Source organism: Carettochelys insculpta, chromosome 10 (assembly GCF_033958435.1).
Source record: "Carettochelys insculpta isolate YL-2023 chromosome 10, ASM3395843v1, whole genome shotgun sequence".
NCBI lineage: Eukaryota > Metazoa > Chordata > Testudines > Carettochelyidae > Carettochelys > Carettochelys insculpta.
In genome coordinates this window covers 17568329-17580419 of record NC_134146.1, presented here as the reverse complement: position 1 = coordinate 17580419, position 12091 = coordinate 17568329, and the positions used below count along the sequence as shown (strand labels likewise).

The following is a 12091-nucleotide window of genomic DNA, read 5'->3' as shown; positions in this document are numbered from 1 at the left end:
CCACCGAAAGTCTGAGGTCAGGCCGGCCTCTTTGGATACATCTACACTTGCCTGACCTGATCGATTAACTCTGGATTGCAGGGCTCAGGCCCTGGGGATGAAAAGTCACTCCCTAGATGTTTGGGCTAGAACATGAGATCTGGGATCAGACAAGGGTGAGCTTTTTGATCCATTGCCTGAGAAGTTAATAATCAGGCCCTATACCCCAAACTCTTTGAGCCTGAATCAGCTGACCCCTGGCCAGCTGCAGCTGTTCTTCTGCACATCTTTTATCCCTGTAAAGACCCGTGCCCTCTCTCCAATTTAATAGACTGAAGAGGGACAATCATTGACTGTTTCTTCCCGTCCTCTTACAGAACTGGGAAGTTGGGCTGGGTTCAAAACTTTGTTGGTTTACAGAGGAAGACAATGAAGAACACACCGATCTTCACAGTTCCAAAGAGTGGATGAAGCTAGCATTTAGGTGATCAATACAGTTAGGCCAGTTTTGGACCAATTTTTTTTTTTTCTGGTGCAGCAATTCTCTTTAGCTGTGTGATTTCAAAAAAAAAAAAAAAAAAAAAAATCTCCAGCTGCAAAAGCCCCAGTATAGATGCAGTTATACTAAGAGGAAAGTCCACTGGCTGATATTGCTTATTTCACTCACTGACCAAGCATAACCTTGAGCTTAAAAAGCCCGATCTTATTTGCTGATATAGGCTGTCTCTCAACTCTAAACATTGTATAGCTATGCAATGGTAGTCCATGTTCATGTGGAATATTAGTGTACAGAGACTCTACATCCATAGTCTACGTAGACTGAAGGATGCCTACTACTACTACTGCTACATCATCCATGGTGGCAAGGACGGTGTTGTCAGGAAGTTTTCCAGTGTTTTGTAATTTCCTCAGGAAGTCAGTGGTATCTTGGAGATAGCTGGGAGTGTTGGTGGCATAGGGTTTGAGGAGGGAGTCTTCATAACTGGATAGTCCAGTAGTAAGGGTGCCAATACCCAAAATGATAGTGTGTCCAAGGTTTCCAGGTTTGTGGATTTTGGGAAGTAAATAGAATAATCCAGGTCAGGGCTCAGATGGTGTGTCTGAGTGAATAAGGTCCCAAATAGAAGTAGGTAGTTCCTTAAGTAGTTGGTGTAATTTCTTTAGGAAATCTAAAGTAGGATCAGAGGAGAGAGGTCTGTAAAATATGGTGTTGGAGAGTTGCATGGCTGCCTCCTGTTCATAGTCTGACTTAGTCATGATGACAATAGCACCCTCTTTGTCAGCTGGTTTGATTATAGTGTCTGGATTATTTTTGAGACTCTGGACAGCATAGTGTTCAGCATAGTTGAGCTTGTGTCTCATTTGGTGTTGTTTGTGTGTAATGTTAATCTGTGCACAGTTGCAGAAGCATTGAATGTAGACATCCAGACTTGCACTATGGCCATCAGAGGGAGTACACACAGAGTTCTCCTTTTGGTGTTGGTAGGGGGGGACCGAACGAATCAGACTGATGTTCAGAGGTGTGTTGGAAGAATTTCTTCAGACAGAGATGGTGAAAGAAGGCTTCTAGGTCACCACAGAATGTATTAAGTTTGTGGAGGAAAGGAGGCAGAAAGAAAGACCCTGGGGTAAGGGAGACACTTCTGTTGGGCTAAGTTTGTAGCTGGAAAGATTAACAATATTGTTCATTGAGCTGTGGTTGTTGTAGTTGTAGTATCCTGAGGTATGAAGTAATTTAGATAGTTTATTGTCCTTCCTTTTTTGTAGGGAGTGGAAGTGCGTTTTGTAGATTTCTTGTCTAGTATAGGTAAAGTCTGGTTCTGTGAGATCTTGCGCGGCTGCCTGATTATTGATGAGAGTTTCAAGTTCAGAGAGTTCGTGCTTAATCTTCTTTTGTTTATTGTAAAGAATTTTGATCAAATGGTTCCTCAGTTTCTTAGACAGCGTGTGGCATAGATTCTCACTACAGTCAGTGTAGTACATTGATTGTAATGGGTTTTTCACTGTCGTTCCTTGGGTACGATGTCTGGATGATGTCTGTCTGGATCTGGGCTAATGTTTCATGTTTATGAGTCTTTTCTGATAAAGCTATGATCTGAAGAAATGCGTCTGTCCCGCCAAAGCTCATCACCTAATAAATTATTTTGTTAGTCTTTAAAGTGCAACATGACTTCTTTTTTGCTTTTGATAGTATAAAGACTAACACAGCTATCACTCTGTCATTATGTGAACAAATGAATAGCACAGGAAGCTTTTAAATAATACAGGACAAATTACTATAAATAAACACTGGTGTTTCTAATAGCTTACTGAGCAGGCACGGCTGACAAATTACCTACACTACCACTGAGAAAAACAAAACAGCAGTCATGTAGCACTTTAAAGACTAACAAAATGATTTATTAGGTGATGAGCTTTCATGGGACAGACCCACTTCTTCAGAGGTATAGAATTTCCAGTCCAGACTCAGTTACATACCACTGAGGTCACAAAAAAAAAAGGGGGGTGGCAATAAAAACTGACAAATCAAATATACAGAACTGAAGGAGAGGGGGTGAGGTATGGAAGGTGTTGTGGCTACCTCTCTGTTACAACAATACCACTGCAAGACTTCCAAATGTGGGTGTTGGATAAGATATAGCACAACCGACAAGTGGCAGGATTTATTTGGGAAACTCCTAAGGAGGCCTAGGGCACAGGGTGGAGAGAACGTCTGGAAAGACCTCACAAATGCAGAAAAAATCTGTATGATGGTGAAGCACTGATAATGAAAAACACAAACGTCTAAGGAAGGTGAAATGGCTGACATACTATTGAATATTTGCAGACAGCATGGAATGGGTATGCTGAGGAGATTGGCTTTGTACCTATGTCACATCATATGTGTGTGTAAGTGATGTCAAGCTCTCACTGGAAGATAAAGATCTGCTACTAATGCCAGTAAAGGGCGCTCTCGTTTATCTTAGGAGATAGAGAACTGGGTGTTAAGCTAAAGGACCAAGGTCTAGTTCTCAGCGTATGCATGAGCTGTGCCACTCTTGCTCCCATTCTGTCAGTGGATGAGGGGGCGGCTCTCCTTTGGACAGAGAGATACTTCCCAGCACAAAACAAACCCTACTGACAACGTTCCTTCTAATTTTTTTCCTATGCATGCAAGGAATTTGTTAATGTGCACCACCAGTTGACAGGAATAAAAAAGCCCACTAGCTTTTGGCACTATGCTAATCGGTCGGGCAGTATTTAAATCTCTCCTGAGTGGCCACACGAGCGCACTGTTGACAGCAGTGTTTCCCAAATGGTGTTCCACAGAACCCTGGGAGTTCCTCAAAGTGAAAATAAGGGTTCCATGAGAAAATGATCAGGGGTCTGCAACCTGGGGCTCCAGAGCTGTGGCTCTTTAAGGAGTCATTTGCGGCCGGATGCTGCCACTGCTGACTCCTCTGCAGCTCCCTGCCCTGCTGCCGTTGAAACAGTAGAACTAAATGTAATTGATTTAACAGCCAGCAGGGCGGCAGGAGGGATCTGGCCATTAAACCAAATGAATATAGGTCTACTATTTCAGTGATGGCAGGGCAGGAAGACACAGAGAGTCCCTCACTAGCAAAGTAGCTGATGGACGTGCAATGGGGGCGGGGTAAGAGGAGCCAGACAGGGCCTGCAGTTCCTGCCTTATCCTCACCCTTCATTGGCTGCAACTGGCCTCTCGCATTGCCATAGGGTGGCCAGTGAAATCGGGCCCTCGGGACTAGAGTCGGAGGAGCAGTGGTGGCTAAGGTCGGTTTGTCTGCCATGTTGGGGGAGGTAACAGGAGGAGCTAATGTGTGCAGAGTTTGTTCAGGTGGGTTTAGGCTGGGGGCCTCTTTGGGTGGATGGGTTAATCCTGGGGGCCGGTTTGGCGCTGAGGCAGGTTAATCTGGGGGATGGGAGTGCAGGTTTGGGGTAAAGGGGCTTCCATGGCCTAATAAAATTAGGAAACACTGGTTTACAGGGAACATTGTCCATTGGGAGACCCTGCCTGGAGACCTCCCAGTTCCAGACCCATGTGGAAAGCACAAGGTCGGGCTGGCTAATCACAGTCCTTCCCTGCTGCTGCCATTGGAGGAGTGTGGCAGGTTGGTGCTCAGGGTTCAGTGCAGTGCCAGCACCACTGGCATCTTAGTGTTCCCTGGATCACCCAGGAGGTGACTTCACCCGTACACACACATCCTGCAAAAGTAAATTCCGCGCTTTTCTCTGCCATACGACCCCTAATCTGCCCGGCAAAAGTGAAGAGCTGGTTGTAGGAAAAACTCCACCGCACTGCGTGCTGCCCGGGGACTTGTCGAGGCTCTACTTCTCAAGAGAATACGTAGCCCGGAGTCAGGACCTTTCAGAGGCTCCTCTACTTCAGAGTATACGGGAGCCTCTGCCGGGCGCTGGAGCCTTCCGGTCCGCGCCGCTCATCTGATGCTGAACGCGCTCCACGCCTTCCTCAGACGTCACTACTCGTGCTATTACGGGATCCGGCGGGCGCCGCTACACTTGAAATTACGGGCGCCCTGAGCGCTCTTACCCCCTCCCGGCCGAGGGAGCCCTCACCTCTGGCCGTCACTCAGCGCACGGGCCGCCCCCCGGTGGAGGCTCCGCACCGACATGGCGGCTGAGATTCACGCCAGGCCGCAGAGCAGCCGGCCCGTGCTGCTCAGCAAGGTCGAGGGGCACCAGGACGCGGTGAGCGCCGCCCTCATCATCCCCAAGGAGGACGGGCTCATCACGGCCAGCGAGGACAGGTGGGCGCCGGGCGGGTCCCTGGGCGGAAACCCCCCGCCCTCACGGAGCCCCCCGGAGCAGCGGCGGGGCGGGTCTGTCAGTCAATCAGCGCGCCGGGCACAGCCGGGGGGTGGGGGAGACTCTGTAGCCGGAAGCGGCTCTTAGGTCCCGGGGGGGGGGTGAAATGCCGGGGGGAGGGGCGGGGCCGGCGCCCCTGGGGACCCCTTGACCCCGCCCGCCCGCGCTCCGACCGGCCGCGGGGGGGGGAGGGGTGCAGCCTCGCGGCAGCCCCCACGGTGCGACGCCCAGCACGGAGAGTGGCCCCCGCCCCCGCGGGAGGGGAGCTGCGGGCGGCGGTACGCGCCGGGAGGCGAACGCCGGAGTTGTGCCTGCAGGCACCGGAGAGCGGCTGGGGCCGGGGGCCGTGAGGAGGCCGTGGGTTGCAACGCTGGCTGGGGAGAATGAGCCACGGGCTCCGCTGGGAGTGGCGGCTCGTGAAACGGAGCGAGCGTGGGGCCGGCCAGCATGAGCAGCGCTTGGAAATGCTGGTACTGACAAATCTGACTCCCAGGGCCGGAAGGGACCTCAGGAGGTTATAGAGTCCGGCCCCCTGCCTAAAGGCAGGATCGACCCCACCCACTAAGTCATCCCAGCCAGGACTTTGCCAAACCGGCCCTTTAAAATCTCAAGGGATGGAGATTCCACCACCTCTCTGGGCAACGCATTCCAGTGCTTCACCACCCTTCTGGTTATTTAGTTTTTCCTAATATTTAACCTACACCTCTTCCTCTGTAACTTCAGACCATTGCTCCTTGTTCTGCCATCTGACACCACTGAGAACAGTTTCTCTTCAGAGTCGCCCAGCCCCTTCAGGAAGTTGAAGGCTGCTATTAAATCACCCCTCAGTCTTCTTGTCTGTAAACTAAATAGCCCCAAATCCCTCAGCCTCTCCTCGTAGGTCATGTGCTCCAGCCCCTTAATTATTTCATTGCCATCTGCTGAACCTGCTCCAGCATATCCACATCCTTTCTATACTGGGGGGCCCAAACTGGACAAAATATTCCAGATGTGGCCTCACCAGTGCCAAATAGAGGGGAGCAACAATGTCTCTAGATCTGCTTGAAATGCTCCTCCTAATCTTTTTTCCAAATCCTTCATACCACCTGTTTGGAGGACTTTTGATGTGCTTTAGGAATGTATATTACATTTGCTTGCCCCTTACCTCAGAAGATACTTGCAGATTGGTAAATAGAAATGTGGTAAGGCTAGGCGGCTTCCTTGAGTGAATACACAATGTGTGTCAGAGCTAGGTGCTTACGTTGGGAGGTCTTTAATCTTAGCTTACACTGCTCCTATGATTATTGGGTAGGAAAGCAGCAAAGATCTGAAATCAATATTCTGTGTTATGGGAATGGAAGAAAAGAATAGAGCTATTGAGGCTCATTGGGCAGGATGGGGCAGAGACCAAGAAATAAGCTCAAATGAGGTATATTGTAATGTCCTGAATACATTTATAAAAATTTCTTAGACTTGCTATAAGCTTAGATTCTTAGCAGGCTTTGGAAGTACTGCATCCCTGATATGCCACTATAGGAGGAGTTGGCTTTTTCTTGGTCTCAAGGAAATCAATAGTGTAAACATAAAACCAGTACACTTCATAACCCGAAGCGGAGAATTCAAATTCCGTAACCAAATGGTGAGGCATCTGGAAGCCTGATCTTCTATTGTATGAAGATACAACTAATTAAGTGCAGAGCATCCCCCCCTAAAACTTCAATGCATAAGAAAATCTTAAATAAAAGTGAAACCCTGGAAAAAGAGTGCCAAATTTGTGGCTGCTGATGCAATGTTAATTCTGCTCCTTTATGCACCTGTCCTATGCCCTGAGTGAGGTAGGATTCCATGGGAAGAAGAGCATGTGATCATGTAACTTAAGACTATATCATAGTACTTATGCAGAGGTGGCCAAATAGTGTTGCATGGGCTATAATAAAACTTGTATTTTCAAACTTCAGTGCTGAACAATGTACTTAATTTTGTATGTGATTTCCCACCTTTGTAAAAGGTCAAACTCCAGTGTGTTTTTAATATGCAACTATTACGTTCTCCCCACATGCTCATCCATCTATTCAGCTTCCTAGATTGACATGACAGCAAGAAATCACTTTTTGCTGGGAGATGGGCAATGGCACTATATGCTGGGTCTAGCAAGTGATCAGAGCAAGCCTGGGGCTGATTACTTGTCCCTGCCCAATGGAGCTGAAGAAATTGTCCCTTGTGATGCCCATGGCAGTGGAGGGGCGGGGGGGACTTAGTTGTTGGAGCCATATACTAGATCTGTAGCTGAACCTGACCAGCTCAGCTTCCACTTTCCCCTGCTACGATTGCTCTAGTACTACAGTCTCTTCTGCTGCTGTTTTGGTAGTGATGTGGAGCCAGCTGGTGTTTCTTTATTTTTGTGTATTTCCATACAAAAGGCAGGTGTGGGCAAGATGTGGCGCTCCGTGAACTCCAGGCTGCTAACATTCCACAACCCAATGGGGTGCTCAGGCAGGCTGCCTGCCTCCCACAGTTCCACATGCTGCCCAAAGCAACCAGTTGCTGGGGGTGGGGGAGAGAGAAGATGAGCAGCTCCATTCACAACATCTACCCCAGCACCATCCTCACAGCTCGCCTTGTCCAGAAGCCAGACAATGGGAGCTACAGGGATGGTGCTTGCAAGCATGGCAGTGCACAGAAACCCACTCCCCCCCCACCTCCCTCACCCCCCCCCCCCCCACCAAGGGGGTATGCAGAAAAGGCAGCTGCCTGTTTTGAACAGCATGTGGAGCAGCCTGCATGCCCCATTGGTGTGCTAATTGGGAGCTGCCTACAGTAAGTACCTCCTGGCCAGAATCTGCACCTCACACCTTCTCCTACACCCCAACCCTCTGCCACAGATCACAACCCCCTCCCAGACCCTGCACGTCGTCCTGCATGCTTGTAACCTGCCTGGAGTTCAGGTGCAGGAGGGAGCTCTGTCCAGGACCCCACACCCTTTCCATTTATATAGTGGAAAAGTGCTCCCAGACACCACTTTTACAAAGATCTTGGAGTGTGCCCACTCCTGACATAAGAGGAACAGAGTTGTTCTTCTCCCTCACACTCCCCACACAAACCTGAGCAGCATTTTATGACACGCTCAGTTTCTAGCCCCAGAGTGGTCAAAGGCCTGTTGCAAACAATGGCTGTGATGGATGTTCACAGAAGGGTTACAACTACTTTTTGTAATTGTTTGGATCTTTACAGGGGTTGTGCTACTAGCTCTCCCTGTAAAAATGTGCTGTTTGTACATCTCTTTACTGAAGCCATACTATATTTGGTACTATATTGCCATGTCATATCAAAACTTTTCAAAGTCCAAAATGTTTTTTTAAACATGACGTATCAAAGGCAATAAGGAACGGTGGCTCAAGACAGCGTCTCTAAACAATCCTGTAATCTTTCATTCGTCCAGGAAGTTTATGGTGGTCTTGATTCACAAAGTCTCAGATTTCAGCGTCTGTTAAACCTGTAAGAGTATTTTCTGAGAGTTGGGGGAGTATAGAAGTGCCAAGCATCATTGAGCCACAGCTTAATATGGTATTGAACTGCATATTTTGATCTGTAACTCTTGTTCTTCTGCTTTTATATCAGAATAATGCTTGAACTGTGGCCTTGGAAGTTGTACCATTCCATACACTAACTTCTCAGGTCTGCTGTCAGCAAAGAGCAGGACTAATAATTGAGAGGGACAGGATGCTCTATTTCAAGCAGCATGCCTCTCGAATTAGCTTGTGGTTAAGGGCATAGTAAAACTTGGTACGGGTAACATGGACATCAAGTTAGCTATGAGCAGTAGCTCTTCTCAGCTGGGCTAACCATGTTTAAGTATCGTTATACTCAGCAGGGCTATGTTAGTATTTAGTCTTTGCTCCAGGAATGTTTAGATTATTTTAAAAGGCATTGCAGTGCTTTCAGTCCAATTTGAAGTTTGTTGAGCTAATGTGTCTGTTTTGTTTTGTTTTTTTTATTTTCCTATCTTAACTGATGCAAAATATGCAACAACAGACTGCGGGCGGGGGGTGGGTACTGTCTTGCTCTTGAAAATGCTCTGCTGGGAAGGATGGAGGGATCCTAGAAGAATGAGCATTTGATCATTGCTCCTGTCTTTGTTGCTTGGAGTTTTTGTCTCCCCTTGAAATGAAACTCCCAAATGAGATTACTGGCACTTTTCATGTAGTCCTATTAACAGGCAACACCTCTTTTCCCCCAAACCAAAAATACTACTGTTCTGGAACTTGCTCAATGTCCAAGTCGGAACTGGGTTCTGTCACTATTTTCCATGCACTGGATGCTCATGCTGACTCTCTCTAACCTTCCACAATGCAGCAAAAAGGCCTAATTTATTAATTCTAGAGTAGCGGAAATATATAAATCCTGGAGGTTTTTAAAGAGCAGATAATATAGCTTAGATATATTCATAAACATGTAATGTCTCTCAATTTTCTCTTGTTGCAGTGTTACAGATTTTCCTCCTGTTATGGTTAGTGTTCACAGACAACCATGGCCTTGACAGAACTAGCTCTTCAGATAATGCTCTAAATCAGTCTTCACCAACCAATTGACTGGTTATCACACTTAAAGTGTTGCTTCATCTTGGGGGTATCTCCCAGCCAATCACATTTGGCAGGCTCCCTGCGTGTTCTGATCCCATGCCCCTGGCTGGTTCCCAGGAGCAGCCATCGGGGCCCCATGTGTTAGGCGGGAGGGAGAGCTGCTCCTGTTTGCAAGCACTGTCCCCCATCAGCTCCTGTTGGCTGGGAACAGGAAACTGGCCAATGGGAGCTGACAGGGAGGGCATGGGTGCAGTGCCAACAGACAGCACATGGAGCCATGTGCCCCCTGTCACAGGGACTTGTTGGTCCTTTCCCTACAGGCCTCACCACTCCTGGATAGACATAGGTATCTGGTGCTCCATGTGGCTCTGCTCCATGGAGCCACTGTAGCCAAAGGAAAAGAGTTGTGTCCATAGCTCCCAGGATACCAGCATCCTACACCTGCAGCTTTTCTTAGTTGTGAGGCTGCACTGTCCCCCAGCCCTGTCACCTGCAGGAATATATGACCCCAGACACCAGGAGACCTCTGTGAGTGGTGCAGCTGCATGGCTGGGAGGAGCAGCCATTTCTTTTGGCCACAGGGGCTCCTGTAGCAGAGCCCTGCAGAGCAGTGGATGCCAGTGTTGATCCGTAAGTGGACATTTGCATCAAAGGGCTCTAATGTGGTCCTGAGGCAGGCTCCCTGCCTGCCCCAACCATGCTGCACTGTCATCCTAGAGTCACCTGCACTGAGTACTGTGCTGAAACCCTCAGCATCTGATACCCCCTCCTGCATCCCTGTCTTGCTCCTAGAATCCGCATCCCTACTGCACCACAGCCTTGGCATTTCCTCCTAGTGCCTGTCTTACCCTTCTCCTAGAAGCATCACCCCAAAAACCCACCCTGACCTTTCCTAGAGCCAGCTCATGTACTTCTTCCTGCTCCAGCTCGGTCAAATTGAGTGAGGGTAGGGGAAGGGTGAATAGTAGGGTAGGTGAGGAGTGGTGATTCAGGAAAGGGACAGGGTAGAGATTTGGGTTGCTCTTTAATTTCAAAGTGATGTTGGGCATGAAAAGGACTGGGACCACTGCTTTAAACACAGCTTGAAGAAAGATTCTTGGGATAAAACTTTGGCTTTGTTCATCTCATGGATGAAATTATTAAATGTCTTTTTTGACTTCTGTGAGTTTTAGTTTCAGGAGAGTCATGGGCTCTTGAACGTATTGTATTTTCAATGCTAGACTTCTGTTTCAGCTACAGGCTATGTCTACACCAGGGAACTAAGTTGATTTCAGATATGCAATTCTAGTTATGGTAATTGTCACTAGAAATGACATATCACAAATTGACTTACCGGACTGCCATCACTAAGGGAGGTTGATGGGAGCAGTAGCGAGGAGTATGGGGTCAGCTGCTGACCCCAGACAGATCGATTTAATGTGCCTTCACTAGACAGGTGAAATTGAACTCCATATCCAGTCGATCGTCTATGTGGTATAGACAAGACCACAGTATTTATTTGGTAATTCTTTTCAGAAGCAGCTGTGAGTGAGTCAAACACATCAGGATATTGACTCACTATCTTTTTTTTTTTTTTTTAAGGCCACCCGCCACATCCTATCATTTGAGGTTTCCTTGTGTTTCCAAAGTAAGGAATAAAATGCAAATTTTTGATATAGGGGTGTGGTTTTTTTGGTCCTGTTTGGGAAATTTACAGGACACTATTTCTTAGGATTGTAAACTATTGTGAGAGTAGTCAGAAGACCCTCAACGCAGATTTCGCTAATGTGGGTTGATCACAGCCTTATGCACTATGGTACAATCTTTGAATTACATCTATACTGGGGCAGGTGGAGGGTTGGGGAAGGAAAAGGAAGGATGAGTTAGGTGCCGGAAGAGAGCTGTTCTCTGTTGCTGCAAGCACAAGGGCATATTCATTAAGATTTTTCAAATCCACTTTTCAACAAATACAGCAGCCGGGGTGGATTGACTTAAATCAAAGTGATTGAATCATCAAAAGTCCCTACTTTATTACCCTCAGCCTTAGCTTTATTGGTATGTCTACACCACAAAATTAGGTCGACTTTGGTTTTTGTAGCTCCCAATTTTACAAAGTAGAGGGTGCATGTCCACATTGGCACATAAAGGTGACAGTGTGTCCCCATTAGTGTTGCCAGCTTTGACTTTGTCAGCAATGCACTGTAGAGTAGGTACCCACAGTTCCTGTTGCTTTGTGGGCTTCTGTCCCAGTGTCTCACGGGACAAATATGTGCCATGGGTAGTTATGGGTGTGGTGTTAGAATCCCATGGTTCACTTCTCTCCTCCCCTTCCCTTTGGAAAGCAATGGCAAAAAGTGTTGGTTGGCTTGTGTTTTTTTTTGTTTTTTTTTTGCTGCACCCTTTTTCATATCTGTGTAGAGGCCATTGCAAGGCTAATGTAGAACCCGTACAGTTTTAAAAGGTTGTAGCAAACATTATAAACGCCTCACACATTGTGCTGTGGTATGTGCAGAGCCTAAGCAGCTGTGTGAGAGTGATGAAGACTCTGAGGAGGACACAAACAGATGAATGTGATACCCTGGAGAGGAGGAACAGGGAGATTCCCAAACACGGGCACAAGGCCGGTCATCATGCTACTTTCTGTGTTTTGTGTATTTTGAGTGATAGATTCTAAACCTAACTAATTAAGCCATGAGGACAAGCTAAGCTAAACTTATTTTTCTAGCAACATTCAATACAGCAAACAG

The 12091-nt window shown here is 47.4% G+C and overlaps 1 protein-coding gene across 1 annotated transcript in view; it reads left to right on the top strand.

Moving 5' to 3' along the window:
• Window positions 1-4457: 4457 nt before the first annotated feature.
• WDFY1 (WD repeat and FYVE domain containing 1) overlaps window positions 4458-12091 on the top strand; it is a 42945-nt gene continuing 35311 nt past the window's right edge. The window contains exon 1 of the mRNA XM_075003907.1: window positions 4458-4748. Coding sequence (XP_074860008.1) covers window positions 4612-4748 — 137 coding nt within the window. The 5' untranslated portion in view covers window positions 4458-4611. The remainder of the gene's footprint in view (window positions 4749-12091) is intronic.